General features: G+C 24.1%; 1 protein-coding gene across 1 annotated transcript; it reads right to left on the bottom strand.

Moving 5' to 3' along the window:
• Nucleotides 1–895: 895 nt before the first annotated feature.
• Nucleotides 896–25,609, bottom strand: Bm8696 (Uncharacterized protein; the record flags this gene model as incomplete). Its single annotated transcript, XM_043075813.1, has 28 exons — nt 896–1,159; nt 1,736–1,927; nt 2,108–2,871; nt 3,041–3,103; nt 5,928–6,091; nt 6,214–6,343; nt 6,597–6,683; nt 7,152–7,287; nt 8,237–8,374; nt 8,752–8,834; nt 9,248–9,380; nt 10,422–10,484; nt 10,733–10,865; nt 11,148–11,380; nt 11,539–11,745; nt 12,356–12,553; nt 13,096–13,317; nt 13,629–13,682; nt 14,347–14,416; nt 14,673–14,875; nt 20,578–20,763; nt 21,234–21,359; nt 21,759–21,901; nt 22,620–22,755; nt 23,104–23,180; nt 24,554–24,841; nt 25,292–25,409; nt 25,604–25,609. 28 exons carry the CDS (start codon nt 25,607–25,609, stop codon nt 896–898), a joined length of 4,617 nt encoding a protein of 1,538 aa, XP_042931747.1.
• Between the last annotated feature and the right edge of the window lie 1,788 nt (nt 25,610–27,397).

Below are 27,397 nucleotides of genomic sequence, written 5' to 3'. Positions count from 1 at the left end.
GTAGTGTTGAAGAATTGGAATCTAATTGCAGATGTCTCAGAGAACTGATCATTCATTCTGTTCGTTTTTATTGTTTATTATTATTATTATCATCGCCTTTATCTCTCCGTTTAATATTTCGGTTTTGTTTTTTTTTTTTTTCTTGTTGCAAATATTTTTATTTAAAAAAGAAAAGAAGAGTGGTTCCATGTAGATATATATATGCTTGTTGCAGAATAATATCAAATCCTTATGAAAGACAAAATCCATTATATCTTCCCTTAAATATTCATTGTAAATATGAAAGAAATTTAGTACTGTCGAAAACATTCATTTTTTTTTTTATCAAATTTCATGCAAGGAATAATGATAATGTGCATTTGTCCTACAAACAATCTTCTATATAGATGATCTGCAAGCAATAATGATAAATGCGCATCAATCCTACAAATGATTTCCTGTAGATGATCTGTAGGCAATGGTGACAAATGCGCATCTGGCCTACATATTCGATGCATGCATATTCTTTTTCCAGTTTGGATAGATAATTTTTAGCGATAAGTTGATGAAATAAATGGTCGGGGTTAATTTTGCATTACAGTTATCTTCTATAAATATTACTCAAAGTCGAGAATAATTAAATACAGGCTATGGGAATGATTGATATCATAAAAAATCATCGAGAACGAAGGTTTCTTATCTATACTGTGCATATTTTTTTTTATTTTTTTCTCATATATCATTCTTTTAGAATGATATCCATTTAACAAATAAATGTATCATTGCGATGTGTAAAGACTATCATTTTAACATTTTTTCTTTTATTAAATTTAACTTACTTAACATCTGAACAGGAAAATATGCTAAATTTTCTCGAGCAATTTCGATGTTTCATTGCTTCATTGATCATTTGATTTCATTGATGCTTAACTGATGCACTTTTAGTTGTTGAATTTATCGTTGTTGTTTGCGCTTTATCTTCCTTTAATTCAGCTTCTTTGTCTAATGGAAATGTTTGATTGATTGTTTCCGTTCGCCGCCTTAGCTTTTGTTTATTGTAATTTACTGATTGTTGATTATAATTGTCCACCTGTTCATCGGAGTGTGTTTCGGCGTTCTGCTCGGAATATGTGTTGGGTACTTGTGGGGCGAAAGATTCTTCGATTATTTGATCGGGATGCTGAAATAATGAATTTGCATAAAAATTAAGGAAGAATCAAAATGAAATTAACATAAAATAGTACTTCAATTATTCAAAAAAATCAAACTAATCATGATCAATTCTCAAATAATCTTCCACAGAATTTTCATATAATTATTTCATTTATAGTTGAAATGTAAATTTTATAAAATATCAAAATGCATTTAATACAATTTTTTAAAAACTGTAAAAAAAGAAAACTAAAAGATACTTTGTCATATACTCACTACAAATGGAAGTTTTGTCTAAGACTTATGAAGCTGATCTGTTTGATCGGGATACAAAAAAAAAAAATTTCTTGCATAACTATTAATCAAAAATCGAACTAATCAATACAATTTATGATTTTCTCTTTTAATATATCTCATTCTCTTTTTACTCATATAGAAAATGCGTTCATTATCAATGTTACATTATAAAATTATCGCATAACCACAAAATAAAGACATTTTTAAAATGAACAATTTAATAAATTTGCAAAAGCTATCCTAAAAAAACTATACTAGTGATAATTATTGCATTTGAGGTAATTGATAAGATAATTGATAAGCAAACCTGATCGCTTGATCGATAACATAGTATATAAAATTTTGCTGCACATCCTTTCTCATTACGTTCAGCTACAAAATACATGCAAGCGCAGTTAGGATCTACTGATGAACCTGTCAACGTTTGTCCACAACTCTTATCAGTATCATTATGCGGTAATGAATGCAATAATGGATTAAGTGGTGGACAATTACCTGGCTGAAAGTTCCACTTTTTTAAATTATCTTTTAATCAAATTTCACTCTCATATCTACATTCATAAGAATTGCTTAGAAAATATAATTAATTCTTTGATACATCATTTTATGCTATCTATTTTATGACAGTTATTTTCAAATTTACATTTGTTTATAAAAATTTATTTTTCACAATGTTTACCTTTGGAAGAATACTTGTATCTAGTATTCCCTTTTGCTTTTCTCCATCTTCAGCAATTGCTAATGGACTATTTTGTGATTGAAATTCATAATTTAAATTCCTTTTGTTAGTAGCATTTAATAGGAAAGATGATGAATTCTGTTCTGTTTCAATATTTTTTTCAACTGATTCTGCTAATTGAGATTGATAATTGGATGGTGGTACTGCTTGCAAGCTAGCATTATAGTTTGTTGTTGTTGGTACATTAGGTTGATTAAATTTTGAATCTGATAATGTCGTATCAGATGACTGATACTCTTGATCTTCTTCATCATTTGATTCGTATGAAATTGATCTCTCCTTTTTTGGATTGCTTAATTCTCTGTTAAAATTTTCTTGCAAATATTTTTCAATTTCTTTAGATAATCTAAAATAATGAGTGGCGATATAAAGTGGAATTGGTCTTTTTGCTAATTTGTTGGAATTTTTTTGATGGTTTGTTTCAGATAGCGGAAATTTTATTTTAGATTGAGAATTTAAATCAGATTCAGAACTGGAATTCGAGAGTTGATGAGCTAATTTCAAATCATCAGCATTTCTGTTTTCAGCACTCGTTTCTGTTTCCGGTTCGGCCGTAATTATTCTTTTACTTCCTTTTTTAATAAATTCAGCTACTTCCGGATGAGTTAACGTACGACTAGTGCTAAGTTTTCCATTAAGACCTATCCATTTTGAAGCAGTATTTCTTCCTATTTGATCTCTTCCAAATTTTATATTTGTTCCATCTGAAAAAAAAAAAAAAAAAAACTTTTTATATCATTTTTTTATAAGTGGTTAAAATTCTATTAAATTTGCATTTTAGTAATAGTAATAATACATTGACATAAGTATAATCATTATGTATAGGATTAGTTTTCTTTTTTTTACTTTTTTACTTTATGATTGATAACTTACCTTTTGGACCTATTTCAGGTTTCAGGTCATCACGTGATTCAAATTTCTCCCAATATTTGCTATCTGCAAAATACTGTATAATTTCATATATCATTATTAAAATAATTTTAAAATGCTTGCTTTCTTTTTTTAACATAAAGATTTTTTACGTGGAATTGTAGTGAGAACTAAATAAAACCGTACAATAGTATAAAATTCAAATTCGAATTATTTAAATTTTTAATCGAAAATCAAATAGTATACAAACAATAAGTAACTTTTCATTCATCGATTATTTATTAAAAAAAAAAAAAAAAAAAAAATTACAATGAATAATTACTTGAATACTTACGGGAAATTTGTGATTTGGAAAAATGAAAAATTGCCCATAAATACAACAGATGCCAAAAATCATTCATTCTAATAAATCCAATATTCATTATTATCATTAAAAAAATATTCCATCATTAATCAATTATTAACAAAAACAAAAAAAAAAAATTTCTCATTCATAATTTGAAAATGAATGAGAAAAAAACGTAAATAAAATGAAAGAAAAAATAAATTCAAAATTTTAATGTATACGAAATTATGATAAATGCAACTATTTTATTGTAATAAATTTGATTAAACTGGAACAATTTGAGCATTCATTCCTTTTTGAATAAAGAAGCTGGCGTAACTAACTTTGCATTATAGAGAAAATAAGTAATATTTAAAGACCGGTAAAATTTTTATACAAAATCCCCTCTAGGTAAAGAAATAGGTTAATATACGATAATAATAATAATAATAATAACGAGGAGCGGGTTTTTCAAATATCATTGCTTCGGGGAATGTAAAATCTTCTTTATTAGTTAATCATTATAACAACCAGTAACTAATAAAAATATTCATTTCAAAATGTTATATGCAAAAATAATCCAATCCATAAAATTATTCATTCATTTTTATCTCTTATTTGTAATTATTACAATGATTTTAAAATATTTTTTCAAATACAGCAAACTCTATCCCTACTTCTTTTATGCTTTTTGACAAAATTAAATTATTAAAATATCTTGAATTAATCTATTGGAGCAATTAATTATTAAACGTTATATGCTAAGCAATCATGATAAAGAAAATATAATGATAATAGTAATAGTTAATAATAGCAATAATAATAAAAATTATAATAATATTATATCAATAGTAGTGATAATAATAATAATAATTATTATTATAATAATTATAATAATAACGATAATAATAATTATATAATAATAGTAATAATTATAATTATAATAATGGTTGATAAATAATAAAAGTGAACGATAACAATAACTTCACTTTATTTAGATTATTTAAACACAGATAGTTTAAGTTTAAAAAAAAAGTTTTATTTCTTGATTTTTCAACAACTGATAAGATAATATAATTAGTAAAACAGACTAAGCCTACTACATTTTGCTTAAAATATAATATTGTAATAGATGTAATTAAATTTTTACTTTTTTTTTTTGTTTTGAAAAATTTTTTTAATCAAAGTATTTATTATAAAACTAAATATAATTTTAGTATTTATTATAAGACTAAATATAATTTTAACAATTTTCCTGTTAATTTCATTAAAAAAAAAAATAAAACTTCGATCTTTTTTTTTTCTCGAATACTTTTTATTTTCTATTATTTCTCATTTTTTTTTTCTATTTATATTAGTTTCCAAGATTTTCACCAAAATTATTAATTAATTTAGGTTTATTTTATTTATTTTTATTCATATCAATTTAATCATTCACTGATAATTCCATTTTTCATTTAATCAACTCAACGCTGTTTTATTCATTCTGCAATAAAATATAATTATCATTTATTTCATTCATATGCGAAATAGTAACAATATGAAATGAAAATTTTGATAACAATTAAATTTCATTAATTTAAATTGTTGATGGAACATACATTTCGTCAACAATTTCAAATCAAAATTTATACTTAATAGTTTGAGAAATTTAATTGGCAAAAGTTACATTTTATATGTCATAACGATTAATAAAAATTTTAAGCCAAAATTTATTCAAACTTAACAATTGGAAGAATTTAATTACAATTACAGCAAATATGTCATATTTTATATATGCTATAATGAGTTTTAATTTTTGAATTTTTTTTTCAAAATTTTTTTTTTGATAAGTTTATATGCTATCAAAAAATTTCATTCATTTTTATCCAATCTGTTGAGCAAATAATAATGGTAAAAAACATAAATATTTATACAAACAAAGAGTTTTTTTATACATTTTTCCATTAACTGTCATAATTCAAATAAAATATTTAAACAAAATTTAATTAATTCTAACAAATTTATTGCTTTTTTTTTTCAAAAAAAGTTAATTTTGATATGATTTAAAGAAATTTATTTCTTTTAAATCTTTCTAATAAATTTAATCAATTTTAAGAAATTTATTTTTCTTTTTTAACATCTCTCTTTTAAATACATCAAATAAATAAAAAAAAATGAAATTCTTTCATTTAATATGCAATATTTTTTTGCTGTCCTTTTTTCTTTTTTTTCAAATTTATTTGATAATTATAAAAAAAAAAAAAATTTTTTTTTTTTAATTCTAAAAAAATTGATCATTTGTGGGGGGCGGGGAGGGGGGACAGAAATCAAATTGATTTCCTAATTTTTTTAAACAAAATATTTGCTAATAATAATATTTCAATATTCAATTTGTAATTTATTTAATAGCTATAATAACTTTTAAAATGTATTGGAAATGATTGAACGAAATTAATTTCAACAATATCTATAATTTTAATTAATTTTAAAAATATTTATGCATTAATTACAATTATAATTTTGCATGACATAATGGACAAAATTGTAAACAATTCATTTCCTCCTCATATGCATGATGTTTACAAGTTGGACAGAGCCAAAATTGCTGCACAAGCATTGATCGACCAGTGACAATGCATGTGGGAAATTTGATGTCACAAGATGGACATATGTGACAATAATCTTGAATTTGTGCATAACAACTCGTACATTCCACTTTATTCATTTGTGTATCTTTTGGTGAATATCTAAGAAATAATTATCGTTTAGTTAATTAATTAATTAATTAATTAATTACACTAATTACTTTTTCCATTAATTCATTTTTGTGATTTAAAAAAAAAAAAAAAAGAAAACAAAATAAACTTACTTAGTAAAAATTTTCATTGCAAGTTTTTTATAACTTTCCTTTTCATCTGCAGAAAATGTTTCCAAATTTTCTAATTTAATAAATGCACGACTGCAAACAGCAAACTGTCGTGTAGCACAACTTGATAATGCTATAAAAATAATTTAATTAGAAAATTTGTTTAAAAAAAAAAAATGAAAAACAAAATAAACAAACAAATAAACAAACATACATTGATTGAATTAAAAATTAAGTTAATAAATTCAATGATACATTATATTGTAATGCATTTCATTCATCTAAAATTTGAATTATTCCTATTTTTTTTTTTTTTAAAAAAGTAATAAATTAATTTTTACTATTCTTATATTCGAATAAAAATAAATTTGAAATATAACACCAACCAAGAAGTGAATAAATTTCAGCTGGATCGATAAGATCTTCATAATCTGTCAAATGTAATGCTGTCATCATTGCATTATTTATATCACCTGTAAGTTTCTCGTAATTCAAATTTAAACCAAATTTTTTATAAAATTTAATTTGAGTCAAATTTATGAAATTTTCAAAATAGAAAAAAAAAATAACAACGCATCTAAAGTAATCAAAAATAAATGTCAAATTTAATAATGAAAATTGAACTTTAAATAATTTAAATTATTAACTTAAATTGAAATTTTAAATCAAACATTGTATGTCAATCGATGTAAACAGTATGAATTCGAGAGAGTTTGTAAAATAAATGAAACATTTTTCTAACAAACAATTTATTCTATTAAACTTAAATGTTAATGATATTCTTTTGATTGTTATGTATTATTTATTATTCACTTTTATTACAATAATATATTTAGCAAATAATTAATTTACACTATTTTAACACAACAGCAATAAATAAATAAACAAATAAATAATTTTTTTCCTTGTAAATTTATGAAATTTTAAAAATTTTAAAGGACCATTATAGAGTTGACGATGTGCAAGCATGTAAAAATGATATGCCTCAGCACCACGCCATGCATTATCAATGATAGTACTATCAGCAAGCGAAATTTTACTGTCCACTTCTAGTAATCCTCTGAGAGCTATTTCTGCCTGAAATGAAATTCATTCTTATCAGGAATTTATTAATTTTAAAAGATATTCAATGCATTTTTTTTTTGAAATCAATTTTCTAAATTTTACAATCTTTTTTTTTGATGATTAAATTGAAGTATGACATTAGATAAATAATATGTTAAAAAGATCAAAGACTACGTTTCATGCAAATTTTGACATTGCAAACTATTCTTTGACTAATGACGAAAGTAAATGATTACACGTCATTTTTGACTGATAAGGAGAGAGGAAGGTTGGTTACACGTCATTTTTGACTGATAAGGAGAGAGGATGGTTGGTTACACGTCATTTTTGACTGATAAGGAGAGAGGATGGTTGGTTACACGTCATTTTTGACTGATAAGGAGAGAGGAAGGTTGGTTACACGTCATTTTTGACTGATAAGGAGAGAGGATGGTTGGTTACACGTCATTTTTGACTGATAAGGGAGAGGATGTTGGTTACACGTCATTTTTGACTGATAAGGAGAGAGGAAGGTTGGTTACACGTCATTTTTGACTGATAAGGAGAGAGGAAGGTTGGTTACACGTCATTTTTGACTGATAAGGAGAGAGGATGGTTGGTTACACGTCATTTTTGACTGATAAGGAGAGAGGAAGGTTGGTTACACGTCATTTTTGACTGATAAGGAGAGAGGATGGTTGGTTACACGTCATTTTTGACTGATAAGGAGAGAGGAAGGTTGGTTACACGTCATTTTTGACTGATAAGGAGAGAGGAAGGTTGGTTACACGTCATTTTTGACTGATAAGGAGAGAGGAAGGTTGGTTACACGTCATTTTTGACTGATAAGGAGAGAGGGAGATTACACGTCATTTTTGACTGATAAGGAGGGAAAGAGAGAGAGAGAGAAAATTATCTGAAGGCTTTTTATATGATATTTGCTTTATCAGATTATCTCGTAGAAGAAAATATAAAGTCTAACATCAGATTTATTTGCTGATTCCTTAGCAATTTCTGATTTATTTTGTTCGTGATACTGTTCAATAAGAAGAGCGCCCATTACGTAAAGTTTTTTTAAACGTAATGCTTCAGCTTGTTTTAAACGTTCATTATTTGCAATCTGAAATTATAAAATCGCTTTTTAAAAAAAAAAATTTCCATTCTTTTAAGAAAGAAATATATATTCAAAACATTTTATCTAAATAATTTTGACAAAAAACAAAACAATAAAATTACGTTTTTCAACAAAAAAAAAAAAAAAAAAATTGTTTTTAATTCTAATAATTCATTACTAAATTGTGAATTTTGAAAAAAAAAATTTGATATATTTCAACAAGTAAATGGTTAAAAAAATATGTGATATAATTTGTTTATTTGTTTGTTTATTTTCATTATTTCATACAAAATATTATCTACAATTTTTTTTTTTTTTTTTGAATTATTATTTAAGTGATCTGAAATAATAAAAAGATTATACAAGGTAAAATGATAACATACATCAAAAATAATACGAGCAGCTTCCAAATATTTGCCAGCTCTTCGGTAAAGTTGTGCTGCTGCTAATGTTTTCTCGTTACTTCCTAAAAAAAAAAAAAAAAATAATATTTTTAAAATTATATTGTTAATCAATTTTGCTAATTTAAATGCTACAAATTTAAGATATAAATTAATTTACTCTCTATCATATATATTCCTATCTTTTAAGTCTAATTAATTCTGGAAAAAAAAAAAAAAATTCGTCTATATTTTATATGAAATATATTTCATTAGTACCATTCATTTCTAAATAATTTATCTTTATCAGAGACACTTATCACTAAATGATATCGTTCATTTCCAAATAACTTATCCTTATCAATGACAGTTATCATTATTTGTAATAAATCAAAACATTATTGTTATCACTATTTACGATGATAAGTCAAAACATTGTATAAGAGACATTGTTCTAGAAAAAGATAAACAAATAAACAAGTAAACAAATAAAATATACCAGTTAATTGTTCAGCATAACGGTTAAGTAATAAATGAACATCGCGAAGATTATATGTCTTCGATAGTTGAACTGCTTGTTCCCATTGATTTAATTGTATGCAAGCATCTAATGCTTCATTTAGCATATCACACTAAAATTAATAAAATAAATGATTGATTAAAATTTAATATTTAATATGGAATTGTTGTTTTTGAGTAATATTTAATAATTATGATAATTTCTGTCAAAATTAATAAATAAATGATTGATTAAAATTTACTTTTCATCATATAATTGTCTGTTTTTTGAAATGATATATAATAATTAAAATAATTTATGTCAAAATTAATAAATAAATGATTGATTAAAATTTAATAGTTAATATGGAATTGTTGTTTTTGAGTAATATTTAATAATTATGATAATTTGTGTCAAAATTGATAAATAAATGATTGATTAAAATTCAATACTTAATAGATAATTGTTTTTTTTTTCCTGTAAATAATATAATAATAATTAAGATAATATCTACCAAAATTAATAAATAAATGATTGATTAAAATTTAATATAGAATTTCTGAATAATATTTAATAGTTATGATAATTTCTGTCAAAATTGATAAATAAATGATTGATTAAAATTTGCTTTTCATCATATAATTGTTGTTTTTAAATGATATATAAGAATTCAAGATAATTTGTGTCACCTTGCTTTGACATCTTTCATCTGAAAGAAAATTGTCATTCTCTTAATGATTACGTAAATATTTCGTCTTCTTCCAGTTTAGTCGATCACTGAGACATTGTGATATCAATTAACTTATCATTAAATTAAGCTATCCTTTTTTTTTTTTTTTTTTTTAATTGATATCATTTTTACAAGCATAAATATTTTATATATTATACTAAAATAAATAATTGATTAAAATTCAATATATAATTGTTTTTTTTTTTGTAAATAATATATATTAAATAAAATAATTTTTGTCAACTTGCTTTGTGACATATTTCGTATCAAAAAAAAAGCGCTAATTTTCTCTTTTTAAAAAATTTATTTATTTAATGCTATTAGTTGATCATTGATCACAAATATATCGTTTAAAACATAATTTTAATCAATTAAAAAATAAAAATTAATTAATTGAATACAAGAAAAAGAAAAAAAAACAATAAATTATTTTGTAAACATTACCCGTACGAAACATTCTACTGCTTGTTCACATAAGCCAGCGCTTAGGAAAATTTCACCAATTTCCTACAATAAAATAAATTAATAGTAAATGTTTTAATTGAACAAAAAATTTAATAATTTAATACAAATTTAACTTATTCCTCTTTTTTTTTTCATATTTTAGCAAACTTTTATCAGCAGAAAAAGAATTATAACAAATTTTTTTTGTCATTAATCAGTTAAAAAAATTTTTCAAATAATTGCTAATTAATATTTAATTAATTATAACACATTAATAGTTTTACAAGTAATAAATTAAAACGAAGATTTACAGCGATAAGTTTATCACCATCAGGTAAACGTTTTGCTAATAATTCCAATTTATCATAATTATCATCCATCAAATAGCATCGTATCAGTTGCTTATGATTTTCTCCTTTTTCATAGTAACTTTCAGCTTGTTTCCTGGAATTTTTTTTTTTTTTTTTAAATTTAATTTTTAATTAATTGCGTTTTTTATGGTTATGTCAAAGGTCATTATTTCCTTCAACTATATTCGTTCATTTAATTGTATTAAATGCATAAATATAACAGTGATAAGCTGTAAATACATCAATGAATATTTACAACTTATCATTAAGTAAACATTGCTGACTTAAAAAATAATCAAATATTTGTTGACTTCAAAGAAAAAAAAAAAAAAAAAATTTTTAAATTCGTTTTTGCATCCATCCCAGGTAAACTTACCATTTCTGTCGTTCAGCATAGTAATCACCAACATGATTCCATGCTTTCATCAGTAATTCATCATCACCTGGTTGTTTACTTTGCTGTAAAATTTCCACAATTCGAAACCAATCATTCATTTTTTCTCGTAGTTCAAGTGCTAAATCACGTCGATCATTTTCCATGTAAATTTTTTCCGCTTCATCAATACGTCCATAAAATGTTGCTACTTCAGCTTTCTTGAATTCATCATTCTAAGAATAATTTTATAAGTGTGAAAAGTTAAATTTTTTTTTTTCCTTTACTCAGAGTAATTTAAATGACTGATAATAATATTGAAAAAAAAAAAAAAAAAAAAAAGATTAAAATAGAATTAAAAGTTGAAAGAGTAAAATTGTATAATTATTGATACCTGTAAATTACCAATCCGTTTGATAAGTTGTATTCCGGCATAATCCTTCAGCATTATGAATGCATGTTCCGCAATAACCGTATCTAACCGTTTTAATGCTACCTCAGCTAGTAATGCCCATAGTTTTGGATGATTGTTCTTTTCGATAAATGCTGTTGCTTCATCAATTTTCATCTTCTCTAAGAGATTTTTCGCATTTCGAAGTAACTGCAAAAAAAACAAAATTTTAGGAAAAAAGTTTATTTTTCTTTTTTTTAAGAAAAAAAATTTAATTTTCTAATAGCAATTTGATAAATGTATTTTTTGATGAAAAATTATATTATTGCATTCAGTAATTTGCATTTATTTGCACAATTTATTTCATAACAAAATGAATAAAAAATGAATTACTAAATTAGTTTAATTTGAATATCAACGATTTGCATTATTTTTGTAAATTTAAATTATTAATTACTAAGTTATTTCAATTTTAACATAAATGATTTGCATTATTTTTATAAATGAAAAAATCAACATCGATGATTTCAATTATTTTTATAAATAAAAATATTAATTACTAACTTACTTTAATTTCGATATCAATGAATAACATTATTTTTATAAATAATAGTATTATTTACTAAATTGCTTTAATTTTAACATTAATGAATTGCATTATTTTTATAAATAAAAATACTAATTACTAAATTATTTTCATTTTAACACCAATGAATTACATTATTTTCATAAATAATAGTATTATTTACTAAATTACCTTAATTTCAACATCAATGATTGCATTATTTTTATAAATAATAATACTAATTTACTAAATTACCTTAATTTCAACATCAATGATGAATGATTTATGCGGTGTGTCAGGATTTTTCATTAATTCATCGAGAAGTACGGTACGCACGATGAGATTTTTAAATGAGCAAATATAACCATTATTAATAATTGGTTCTTCAATTTCTTTATTTCTAATAACATACAATCGTGCTTTCTCCATTACTGCTATTGTATCATCTTTTTCCTATAAAATATAATTATTACAAATTGAATGAATCAATAAATTTAAATATTTAAATTTTATACTTAATTAAAATAAATTTAACAAAAAACAAAAATCATACAATTATTTTATATATACAAATTCGTTTTATATTTTAATATAAATTTTGATTTATAATTATGTTTATCCATTTATCCTTTTTTCTTTATTTTTTTTTTTTTTTTTTTTTGTTCTTATTCTTTTAACATATTTGAGCAAATTTTAGTCTTACTTAAACAATTTAAATTAAACAAATTCTATTTCTAAAATGACATTTTTACAAAGATTTCTTTTTCATTTATTATTTCAATTTTTTTTTTTTTTTTTTTTTTAAATGAAGAAAAAAAAAGAAAGAAAAAATTTTACGGTTAAAATATAATATATAAAAAGAAAAAAAAAAATTTCTTTCTTTCCTTTCTCATTCATAATTTAAAATTTCTTTCCTTTTTGATAAATTTTCTTTTTTTTTTTTGAAAATTGAAATTTTAAAAAAAAAAATTTTTTTTTTTTTTTGAAATATTTACCGAATCCCACTTAATATTCCATGCATCGGTTCGTTCAAGATACAATGATACTACAATATTATCACGCAATTCGAATAATTTTAATCCTTTAGCAGTAAGTGCAGCAATTCGTGTTCCATTACAATTCAATTCTAATTTTTCAACCCGACAACCCAAATTAAGAACTGATTGTAATTTTATTTCTGGTAGTGAATAATAATTTGCTGCGCCAGAATTTCGACACTGCAATAACGTTTTCAAGTGCTAATTTTTAATATGCAATACTTTTAGTTCACGTAATTTACGTCAATAATATTATATTATTGTAATTTTTATTAATTATATCAAAAATTTCACATTTATAAAAAAAAAAAAAAAAGGAAAATTAATGTTAAAATAAATATGCTAAATGTAGTAGCAAAGAAGAAAAAATTTAATAAAATTACTGAAATGAATTGAATGATTGAAAATAATCCATAAAGTCAATTTAATTAGTTTTTGAAAATATTTTGAAAAGTATTAGTTAAAAACAAAATTTTGATTCAAACACTTACAACGAGAATGAATTCCTTCGAGATTCCTATTGCACATATTTCATCTCTCTGCCGCTGAAACAAATTTTGAGCAATGATTATTTGAAATTTTTTGTACAAAAATTATGTTACTTACGTGTAACGTAATATTTGACGTTTATTTATACCTAATTACTAATTCATTTTAATTATGTTAATTACGTGTAACGTAATATTTAACGTTTATTTATACCTAATTACTAATTCATTCTGACTATGTTAATTACGTGCAACGTAATATTTGACGCTTATTTATACTTAATTACAAATTCATTTCATTATGTTAATTACGTGTAACGCAATATTTAACGCTTATTTGGAACTAATTACTATTTGATTTAATTATGCTAATTAACAATATTTAGCGTTGTAACGCAATATTTGACGTTTATTTGTATCTAACTACTAATTCATTTAGTTGTGCTAATTACGTGATTTATACCTAATTAATAATTCACTTAATTATGTTATTTACGTGCAACGTATTATTTAACGTTTATTTATATCTATAATCCATTTAATTATGTTAATTACGTGTAACGTAATATTCAACATTCATTTATGCTAAGTTACTAATTCTAATGTAACATTTAATACTTATTTATACTTAATTACTAATTCAATTAACATCTACATAAATTAGAAATGAAATACGTAACATTATTAAGTATTATGTTATTCAATTCAAAAATTTAATTACTTGTATTCGTCCTCGCATAATATTAGATGATGTGACATCAATTTCATCATTTTCATCAACATAATATAACCTAAAATTTCATTAATTTTTTAAAATATGTTAAAGAAAAAAAGCAAAATATTAGAAATAATTATCACTAATAGAATCACTAATTTAATCACAATTTAATCACTAATTTATCGATTATGATGATAATGATGATAATAATAGAAAGTTAAAAATAAAAAGAAATATTATTAAAAATGAATTAAAATATCAAAAAGACTTAAATTTTATTTTCAATTAAAAAAGAAAAAAAAAAATTATCAAAATGAAATTTTATTTACTTTTGATCATTTGTCATTGAATCGTCAACATTTACATTTATTTCTCGATTTATAACACATGGAATATTATACTGCCAAATGGTAAATGATAAATTATTTGCAATTACAACTTCAGAATCATTCATTACCACATATTTTGGCTCTAAATTAATATATTTGGAATCGATTGTTGTTCCAATACCATTGCAAATTTGCATAAGATACTGAAAAATATATTCAAATAATTAATTACTTAATTTTCTTCAAATCAATCATTTAATAATAAATAATTACTTAATTTTTCTTAATTAACTATTTAATTATAACTACATTTTTTTTCTTAAAAATTCAATCTTTTTTTTGTGTCATTTGTAAATAAATATTAAAAAAGAATACATTTTTTTTAAAATAATTAATTGCTTAATTTATAATTTTTTCTTCCTTAACAATTAAACTACATTTTTTTGTTGTTTCTTTTTCAATTAAAGTAAATTTCATTTCAATGCTTCATTGTAAGCATTTCATTAATTATTTATCACAGATGAATGATTAGATCAATAGTGATAACATATCAGTAGTGATAAGTGATAAGGAGAAGAAAAAAGAAATGAAACCTGGCCAATTTGATTCTCTACACGTGTTATCAAGATGCAATGTTCATTGATAAGTGATGAGGAGAAGAAAAAAGAAATGAAACCTGGCCAATTTGATTCTCTACACGTGTTATCAAGATGCAATGTTCATTGATAAGTGATGAGGAGAAGAAAAAAGAAATGAAACCTGGCCAATTTGATTCTCTACACGTGTTATCAAGATGCAATGTTCATTGATAAGTGATAAGGAGAAGAAAAAAGAAATGAAACCTGGCCAATTTGATTCTCTACACGTGTTATCAAGATGCAATGTTCATTGATAAGTGATAAGGAGAAGAAAAAAGAAATGAAACCTGGCCAATTTGATTCTCTACACGTGTTATCAAGATGCAATGTTCATTGATAAGTGATAAGGAGAAGAAAAAAGAAATGAAACCTGGCCAATTTGATTCTCTACACGTGTTATCAAGATGCAATGTTCATTGATAAGTGATGAGGAGAAGAAAAAAGAAATGAAACCTGGCCAATTTGATTCTCTACACGTGTTATCAAGATGCAATGTTCATTGATAAGTGATAAGGAGAAGAAAAAAGAAATGAAACCTGGCCAATTTGATTCTCTACACGTGTTATCAAGATGCAATGTTCATTGATAAGTGATAAGGAGAAGAAAAAAGAAATGAAACCTGGCCAATTTGATTCTCTACACGTGTTATCAAGATGCAATGTTCATTGATAAGTGATAAGGAGAAGAAAAAAGAAATGAAACCTGGCCAATTTGATTCTCTACACGTGTTATCAAGATGCAATGTTCATTGATAAGTGATGAGGAGAAGAAAAAAGAAATGAAACCTGGCCAATTTGATTCTCTACACGTGTTATCAAGATGCAATGTTCATTGATAAGTGATAAGGAGAAGAAAAAAGAAATGAAACCTGGCCAATTTGATTCTCTACACGTGTTATCAAGATGCAATGTTCATTGATAAGTGATGAGGAGAAGAAAAAAGAAATGAAACCTGGCCAATTTGATTCTCTACACGTGTTATCAAGATGCAATGTTCATTGATAAGTGATGAGGAGAAGAAAAAAGAAATGAAACCTGGCCAATTTGATTCTCTACACGTGTTATCAAGATGCAATGTTCATTGATAAGTGATGAGGAGAAGAAAAAAGAAATGAAACCTGGCCAATTTGATTCTCTACACGTGTTATCAAGATGCAATGTTCATTGATAAGTGATAAGGAGAAGAAAAAAGAAATGAAACCTGGCCAATTTGATTCTCTACACGTGTTATCAAGATGCAATGTTCATTGATAAGTGATAAGGAGAAGAAAAAAGAAATGAAACCTGGCCAATTTGATTCTCTACACGTGTTATCAAGATGCAATGTTCATTGATAAGTGATAAGGAGAAGAAAAAAGAAATGAAACCTGGCCAATTTGATTCTCTACACGTGTTATCAAGATGCAATGTTCATTGATAAGTGATAAGGAGAAGAAAAAAGAAATGAAACCTGGCCAATTTGATTCTCTACACGTGTTATCAAGATGCAATGTTCATTGATAAGTGATGAGGAGAAGAAAAAAGAAATGAAACCTGGCCAATTTGATTCTCTACACGTGTTATCAAGATGCAATGTTCATTGATAAGTGATAAGGAGAAGAAAAAAGAAATGAAACCTGGCCAATTTGATTCTCTACACGTGTTATCAAGATGCAATGTTCATTGATAAGTGATAAGGAGAAGAAAAAAGAAATGAAACCTGGCCAATTTGATTCTCTACACGTGTTATCAAGATGCAATGTTCATTGATAAGTGATAAGGAGAAGAAAAAAGAAATGAAACCTGGCCAATTTGATTCTCTACACGTGTTATCAAGATGCAATGTTCATTGATAAGTGATAAGGAGAAGAAAAAAGAAATGAAACCTGGCCAATTTGATTCTCTACACGTGTTATCAAGATGCAATGTTCATTGATAAGTGATGAGGAGAAGAAAAAAGAAATGAAACCTGGCCAATTTGATTCTCTACACGTGTTATCAAGATGCAATGTTCATTGATAAGTGATGAGGAGAAGAAAAAAGAAATGAAACCTGGCCAATTTGATTCTCTACACGTGTTATCAAGATGCAATGTTCATTGATAAGTGATGAGGAGAAGAAAAAAGAAATGAAACCTGGCCAATTTGATTCTCTACACGTGTTATCAAGATGCAATGTTCATTGATAAGTGATAAGGAGAAGAAAAAAGAAATGAAACCTGGCCAATTTGATTCTCTACACGTGTTATCAAGATGCAATGTTCATTGATAAGTGATAAGGAGAAGAAAAAAGAAATGAAACCTGGCCAATTTGATTCTCTACACGTGTTATCAAGATGCAATGTTCATTGATAAGTGATAAGGAGAAGAAAAAAGAAATGAAACCTGGCCAATTTGATTCTCTACACGTGTTATCAAGATGCAATGTTCATTGATAAGTGATAAGGAGAAGAAAAAAGAAATGAAACCTGGCCAATTTGATTCTCTACACGTGTTATCAAGATGCAATGTTCATTGATAAGTGATAAGGAGAAGAAAAAAGAAATGAAACCTGGCCAATTTGATTCTCTACACGTGTTATCAAGATGCAATGTTCATTGATAAGTGATAAGGAGAAGAAAAAAGAAATGAAACCTGGCCAATTTGATTCTCTACACGTGTTATCAAGATGCAATGTTCATTGATAAGTGATAAGGAGAAGAAAAAAGAAATGAAACCTGGCCAATTTGATTCTCTACACGTGTTATCAAGATGCAATGTTCATTGATAAGTGATGAGGAGAAGAAAAAAGAAATGAAACCTGGCCAATTTGATTCTCTACACGTGTTATCAAGATGCAATGTTCATTGATAAGTGATAAGGAGAAGAAAAAAGAAATGAAACCTGGCCAATTTGATTCTCTACACGTGTTATCAAGATGCAATGTTCATTGATAAGTGATAAGGAGAAGAAAAAAGAAATGAAACCTGGCCAATTTGATTCTCTACACGTGTTATCAAGATGCAATGTTCATTGATAAGTGATAAGGAGAAGAAAAAAGAAATGAAACCTGGCCAATTTGATTCTCTACACGTGTTATCAAGATGCAATGTTCATTGATAAGTGATGAGGAGAAGAAAAAAGAAATGAAACCTGGCCAATTTGATTCTCTACACGTGTTATCAAGATGCAATGTTCATTGATAAGTGATGAGGAGAAGAAAAAAGAAATGAAACCTGGCCAATTTGATTCTCTACACGTGTTATCAAGATGCAATGTTCATTGATAAGTGATGAGGAGAAGAAAAAAGAAATGAAACCTGGCCAATTTGATTCTCTACACGTGTTATCAAGATGCAATGTTCATTGATAAGTGATAAGGAGAAGAAAAAAGAAATGAAACCTGGCCAATTTGATTCTCTACACGTGTTATCAAGATGCAATGTTCATTGATAAGTGATAAGGAGAAGAAAAAAGAAATGAAACCTGGCCAATTTGATTCTCTACACGTGTTATCAAGATGCAATGTTCATTGATAAGTGATAAGGAGAAGAAAAAAGAAATGAAACCTGGCCAATTTGATTCTCTACACGTGTTATCAAGATGCAATGTTCATTGATAAGTGATAAGGAGAAGAAAAAAGAAATGAAACCTGGCCAATTTGATTCTCTACACGTGTTATCAAGATGCAATGTTCATTGATAAGTGATAAGGAGAAGAAAAAAGAAATGAAACCTGGCCAATTTGATTCTCTACACGTGTTATCAAGATGCAATGTTCATTGATAAGTGATAAGGAGAAGAAAAAAGAAATGAAACCTGGCCAATTTGATTCTCTACACGTGTTATCAAGATGCAATGTTCATTGATAAGTGATAAGGAGAAGAAAAAAGAAATGAAACCTGGCCAATTTGATTCTCTACACGTGTTATCAAGATGCAATGTTCATTGATAAGTGATGAGGAGAAGAAAAAAGAAATGAAACCTGGCCAATTTGATTCTCTACACGTGTTATCAAGATGCAATGTTCATTGATAAGTGATAAGGAGAAGAAAAAAGAAATGAAACCTGGCCAATTTGATTCTCTACACGTGTTATCAAGATGCAATGTTCATTGATAAGTGATAAGGAGAAGAAAAAAGAAATGAAACCTGGCCAATTTGATTCTCTACACGTGTTATCAAGATGCAATGTTCATTGATAAGTGATAAGGAGAAGAAAAAAGAAATGAAACCTGGCCAATTTGATTCTCTACACGTGTTATCAAGATGCAATGTTCATTGATAAGTGATAAGGAGAAGAAAAAAGAAATGAAACCTGGCCAATTTGATTCTCTACACGTGTTATCAAGATGCAATGTTCATTGATAAGTGATAAGGAGAAGAAAAAAGAAATGAAACCTGGCCAATTTGATTCTCTACACGTGTTATCAAGATGCAATGTTCATTGATAAGTGATAAGGAGAAGAAAAAAGAAATGAAACCTGGCCAATTTGATTCTCTACACGTGTTATCAAGATGCAATGTTCATTGATAAGTGATAAGGAGAAGAAAAAAGAAATGAAACCTGGCCAATTTGATTCTCTACACGTGTTATCAAGATGCAATGTTCATTGATAAGTGATAAGGAGAAGAAAAAAGAAATGAAACCTGGCCAATTTGATTCTCTACACGTGTTATCAAGATGCAATGTTCATTGATAAGTGATAAGGAGAAGAAAAAAGAAATGAAACCTGGCCAATTTGATTCTCTACACGTGTTATCAAGATGCAATGTTCATTGATAAGTGATAAGGAGAAGAAAAAAGAAATGAAACCTGGCCAATTTGATTCTCTACACGTGTTATCAAGATGCAATGTTCATTGATAAGTGATAAGGAGAAGAAAAAAGAAATGAAACCTGGCCAATTTGATTCTCTACACGTGTTATCAAGATGCAATGTTCATTGATAAGTGATAAGGAGAAGAAAAAAGAAATGAAACCTGGCCAATTTGATTCTCTACACGTGTTATCAAGATGCAATGTTCATTGATAAGTGATAAGGAGAAGAAAAAAGAAATGAAACCTGGCCAATTTGATTCTCTACACGTGTTATCAAGATGCAATGTTCATTGATAAGTGATAAGGAGAAGAAAAAAGAAATGAAACCTGGCCAATTTGATTCTCTACACGTGTTATCAAGATGCAATGTTCATTGATAAGTGATAAGGAGAAGAAAAAAGAAATGAAACCTGGCCAATTTGATTCTCTACACGTGTTATCAAGATGCAATGTTCATTGATAAGTGATAAGGAGAAGAAAAAAGAAATGAAACCTGGCCAATTTGATTCTCTACACGTGTTATCAAGATGCAGTGTTCATTGGAAGATGCTAATGCAACTATTGGTTTGACATATTGTAAATAAGCTTCTTCAAGTTTTGTTTGAAAAAATACCACGCAGTGCTCTTTACTTTCCATTCTTTCATATGAATAAATAACTGTATGACCACAATAAGCCCACTGAAAAAAAAAAAAAAAAGAAAAATGAAATGAAATGAAATTTTAAAAAATGAAATTTTGAAAGAATTCAAAAGTTTCTTTGAAGTATACTTTTTCTTTCGTTGAAAATTATCATAGCATAATTTATATGCCATTTTAAAATTAACTTACTTATATCTAATTTGACTTATTTCTAGCAGATAAACAATTTATTTGGACTTTCATTTTTTTATGAATATAATATTTCAAAAAAAAAAAAAAGAGAAGGAGAGAGAGAGATCAAAAATATTAATTCAATAATCAAATTGTTAGAAATAATTTTTTATTATGAATAATAAATTAAATTTAACAATTTGTTGATTGAAACATTAATTTGTATAAATTAAATTTAATTTTTTACTTTTGAGATTTTAAATCTTTTTCAAGTTTATGCACATTTTTATAATATAAATTAATTTTGATGGAATAATTTGTAATAAATATTTTCTCACTTTGTAATCGAGTCGAATGTTCGCAAAGAATAAATGGCTATCAACTGCTGCACAAAGTCGTAAGCCATCACCTTCCCATGATATATCAGTAATTGCTTGTCCTGGTACTAGCAAATTTCTTAAAGGCTAAAAAATTTTTTGAAAATTATCAAATGATATATGCAAAATGTATGCAAAAAGAGAATAAAATAATTTTTAAAAAATTTTTCAGAAATAAAATTTAAAATATTTAATCATAAAGTTTTTTTTTTCTTTTTTTTGTACTTTTCTTCCTTCTTATGCATTCAAATAATTAATTTCAATAAAAAAAAAAAAAAAAAAAAAAAAAGAAAGATAACAAAAAATATTTTTAATTTAAAAGAATATTTTTTTAACATTTTGTAATTTTTGTAAGTAATAAACTATTAAAATAATTGAATGAAAAGCAGCTATTAAAATAATTCAATAAAAAAAAATAAATAACAAAAATTATATATTTGTAATCAATATTTTTTCTAAAAAAAAAAAACAAATAAAATTAATTACCTCTCCATAAGCAGTTATAAAATGTATCATACATTTTTCATCTTCTAAATCTGTTTGTAAACCACAAATTGCAAGCATTGAACCATCAGATGACCAACGTGCCTTACTAATTATCATATTTGGTATTTTTATGATAACTGGATCTGCATAAATTAAATTAGTAATTATAATTATTATATTCATTTTAAATATACAAGGATAAAATTTTTTAATTTTTTAATTGTTATCAAAAAATGAAAAATAATAATTATGTTAAAATTCTATTATGCACATATTTTATTTCTATTATTAATTATTAAATATTAAATACTTGAATCATTTTCATGTCGCATTAATTGTATGATACCATGATTATATGCAACAAGAAATCGCGGTCGATCATCCGGGATATGACATCGTCGCAGTAACGAAAATTTAATAATTATTAAATTTTGCAATTAGATTTGAAACTAATATATTATAACGATTAAAATAATGCAGAAAAAAAGAAATTTAAGAAACAAAATTCATAATATTAAAAAAAAAAATTATTATTTAAATTTATATTTTATTTGTATGATACATTTAATTAATTTAAAAATTACAAAATTTGTACATATATTTTTGTTTTTGTCAATTTTAAATTAATTAAAATTAACTTGATAATTGCTTGAATATTCATTTGTTTGAGTTAATGGAGTGAACCATTCCATCGAAACAATTGTAATACGTCGTAAATCTTCTAAAATAAAATTTTTAGTTAAAAGAAAAAGAAACAAATTTTATTTATTTAAATTATTTTTATCAATTTGAAAGTACATAACAAATGAGACATATAGTTGAAATAATTTTGAATTAGACAAAAAAATACAAATAATTTACTATTTAAGGCTGTTTCCAATTCAACATTTTCTATGCAAGCCATACGTAATTTATATATAAATACACCTGTCGCATCATATGACTGTATTTCACCGTCTATTAAGCCGAATAGTACCAATGATGAGTCACCTGACCACTGTAATAATTTCAAAAATTTTAATAAACTTTTTTCAAATAAAATTTAATTTTAATACTACACTTATAATATCAATGATAAATTATTTTATTTTTGTTTTTTTTTTTTTTTTTTTTTTTTTTTTTTTTTTTTTTTTTTTTTTTATTAATTATAGTATTCGGAAAAGAACTTAAAATTATACAAAAGTAATCTCAAAAATATTGAAAAACTTTTATTTCTAACTTTTATTTATGTGATTTTCTTTGTTTTCTTATTTTTTTTTTTTCATTTCTTTTAATAATAAAATTTGATCTATCAAAATTATCAAACATTTTTGCTAATTAAAATTATGAAAAAAAAAAGATTTACACAGAGTGTCACCAAATTACTTGCAACATTTTTATTCCATAAACGATTCCCATCAACCGAACCAACAATTGCTTGTCCTAAAAGAAATAAAATTAAAAATTATAATTTAAAATTTTGCTTCTTCTTTTTTTTTTTCTAGAAAAAGAAAGACATCAATAATATATATATTACCTAATTAAAAAAATGCTTCTTTCAATTCAATATTTTGATCTAATTTTTTTTTTTTTTTTTTGTGATCATTCTCGATTAAAAAAAATTTTTTCTTTCTTAATTTGTTTTTTTGATTTAAATTTTTTGTAAATATTTCTTTTGAAAAAAAAAAAAAAAAAGAGAAAACAATAAATCTTTTCAAAATCTGTTCTATTCGTTACAAAAAAAAAAAAAATTTATTTCATTAAAATTTTCTAAATTTCATTTTTAAATTAAAAAAAAAAAAAGAAAATTAGTGCATTATTTGAGCTTTTTCTATTTATTCCATTTCTTCATTAATTTTATATTTTCAGCATTTTTATACAATTCGTTTCATTCATTCATCCATCATTTTCTGCCATTTTCTTCAAATCAGCTTCAAACAATTTAAATTTCTCTTTTTTTTTTCAATATTATTTGTTAGTATCGAATTTAAAATCTTTTATAATTATAATACTACAATAAGATAAGTATTACTTGTTTGCATAATATTATAGTAAAATAATTAATACTTATTTTAATATAATAATATGACATTGGTATTAATTATTTTGAAAATTAAAAATTTATACTTAAAATGTAAATAGGCATTAATTGTTAGCATAATATTAATATTTATTTCAATATCACATTATGATAGGTATTACTTAATAATTAAAAATTAATATCGAAATTAAGATAAGTATTACTTGTTAGCATAATATTTTAGTAAAACAACTAATACTTATTTTAATACCATATTATGATAGGTATTACTTATTTTAAAAATTAGAAATGAATACCTAAATTAAGATAGGTATTACTTGTTTGCATAATATTGTAGTAAAATAATTAATGCTTACTTTAATATATAGGTATTACTCATTTCAAAAATTAAAAAAGTATATTTAAAATGTAGATAGGTATTACTTGTTCGCATAATATTGTAGTAAAATAATTAATACTTATTTTAATACCATATTATGATAGGTATTACTAATTTCAAAAATTAAAAATAAATACCTAAATTAAAATAAGTATTACTTGTTTGCATAACATTGTAGTAAAATAATTAATGCTTACTTTAATATCATATTATGATAAGTATTACTTATTTCAAAAATTAAAAAAGTATACTTAAAATGTAAATAGTTTTTAAATGATAAATGATTAATTTTAATTTTAAACGATTTCACCATAAAATATTTAAATTTAAAAATTAAAAACGACTAATTGAAATTTTAAAATAAAAATTTTTTTTTTTAATAATTAAATGACAAACCATCCTCATAAGCGATTGCAATTTTACTACCATTATGACTCCATGCCATACCAACCACAACTGATTTATTCCTTTTGTTGATCATTTCCTCATACCAACTATCACTTTGTGTCAACCAAACAATTATCAAACCATTACTGTCACATGTTGTCAACTTCTGATAGCACTCATTCCATTCTGCTATATGAACAACATTCGAATGTCCATCTAAATTTTGATTCATTGATAAATTTGTTGACATCGCTGTTGTTGTTGTTGTTGTTATTGTTGAGGAAGCATTGTTATTGTCTGCAAAAGTTATTGTAATTGTTTATTTACCTATCATTTATATTTAAGTAATATATTTTAAAAAGTTAAATATTTTTTCTTTTCTTAAAAAAACAGATTTTTTACAACTGAAGCTTTTTTGTTGTTATTGAGGAAGCATTGTTATTGTCTGCAAAAGTTATTGTAATTGTTTATTTACCTATCATTTATATTTAAGTAATATATTTTAAAAAGTTAAATATTTTTTCTTTTCTTAAAAAAACAGATTTTTTACAATTGAAGTTTTTTTTGAGAAAGAAGAAGAGAAATTTGAAGAAAAAAAAATACTGAATATTTTATAAAATATTGGAAATAAATAAAATAAATATAAGAATAAATGTAGAAATATGGAAATAAATAAATTGCACTGATTTTTTTTTCAATTCTAATAATTTTTAAAACAAATTAAAATAAAAAAAAAAAGGCACTAACTCGAATTTGATGGTAGTTTAAGAATTTTAAGTAATCCTTGATTTCCACCAGTTGCAATATATCCTGATGTTTTCATCCATGATACACAATATAGTTTAGTACTATTTGGAATTGAAATCTAAAATATTTCAAATTTTAACTTAAAATTTTGATTATTAAAATTTAAGAGCAAAAAAAAAAAAACAAAATTTCTCTTTTTTTTTTTTTTTGTTTTTGTTTTTTTTTCATTGCAAATAAAATATGCTATCAATCAAACAAATGCACTCTCAAGAGATGAGTTGAATAGCAATTTCATTTCTTTTCCATACAAACTTCCATTTCTTAATCAATGATTAAAAAAAAAAAAAAAAAAAAACAGAAGGAAGCAATCATCATAAAATGTCACCAAAACAAAAATGTCACCATGTCACCAAAATGAGACACTTAAGGATGTCAACTCATACCATTTATCTAGCAAAAATTGTTAAAATCCTGATGTAAATATTGATGAAAGTTAGTTTTCTTCCTATTTATTTCGTTTTTTTTTTTTTGCTTTTTAAAACTTTTTTCTTTTGTTTTTTAAAAAAAGAAAAAAAAAACGAAAATTAAATGAATAAAAATATAACCTTTTTGCTTAGATATACAAATATCATTAAAATTTTTTTTGATGCGAAGAATTTTCAAAGAGAATTTGAATGAAATTTTAATTATTGATTAGTTTGCTAAACTGAAATTAGCTGTTAGAAATATATTTTCTTAGTTGTTGTTACCATGGTAATAATTCCAATACTGCTTATTGCTGCATAATTTTAACTAACAAAATTATATTTTTACAAGACAATAATTGCAAATTTAATACCTGATAATTGAAATTAAATTTTTTCGATTGTAAAATTTAAATATCAACAAATTTTAAATTATTACTTGGATAATATCGATCAAAATTCTAAATTATAAGTGAAAAAAAAGAGATTTAAAACAACATCTCAATTATAAAAAAAAATAATCTTTGTCAAAATTACGGAAACATTTAGCTCATATATAAAGAAGAAAATTTTTTTTTTCTTCAAAATTTATTTTTATTATTAACAGTTAGAAGTTTTAGTAATACTTTTTAACTATCAAAATATTTATTTAATCTATGATGTAATTATTCATTTTTTTCAAACAAAAACTTTGTAAAATTAAAATTTTAATTTTTTTTTAACTCATCTTTTTCTTGATAATTAATTAAAAAATATTTTTAGAAAGAAAAAGTTAAAGTTTGCACCAAAATTATAAAAAAAGAAAATCGTTCAACAAACTTCAAAAAAGAAAAAAGAGAATTTAAAATTACACTAACAAAATTTTTAAGATTGATTGATAGAAATATTTTCATTCAGTAAAAAAAGTATTGTTTCTATTTGTTGAAAACAAAATGAAAATTATTAGTTTTATTTTTTATAAACTTTGAATTTTAAAATTTTTTAATTACTCGTTAAATTGATATTTTATTATTAATTTGAATTTTAACTTGTAAAATTTTGACTAATAAAATAATATTTAATGCTTTTGACAAATTGTTTATCAAATGTTTTACTCAAGTACTTAAGTACCTAATATTGTCTGAAATTAATAAAAATGATAAATGAAAAATACCGAAAAACAAATTTTCAATTTATTTCGTTCATTTTGATTTAAAAAAAAAAAAAAAAAATAAATTCTCTGAGAGTAGAAATCGATTATTTATTTATATTCCATTTTCATTTCATTTTTTTTTTCAGAAATTTTTATTTTCCTTTTGTTTTGCAAAAATTTAATTTTAATTTGATAATAATGTAATCAATATTATTAGCAATAATTATTCTCAATTATTACAGTAATGTTTATATTTAGTACTTGAAAAAATTAAAATAATTAAAATACAAAACAATTTTTTTGTAAGAATTATTGTTTACTTAACTGTTAGTAAATGTAATAAATGCCAATTTCAAATTAATTTCATTTCATATAATCAGAAATGATAAAACTATTATCAATTCTGTTTGTGTTAAGCGATCAAATTGAGATTGCTCAAAATATAATTATAATATATTTAAAGTTGTATTCTATATTCGATAAAAGTAATTAAGAAAAATAATAAGTATT

This window comes from Brugia malayi, assembly GCF_000002995.4.
Source record: "Brugia malayi strain FR3 genome assembly, contig: Bm_v4_ChrX_scaffold_001, whole genome shotgun sequence".
Lineage (NCBI taxonomy): Eukaryota > Metazoa > Nematoda > Chromadorea > Rhabditida > Onchocercidae > Brugia > Brugia malayi.
The sequence above is the reverse complement of the archived record's forward strand: the minus strand, read 5'-3'. Positions and strand labels throughout refer to the sequence as shown.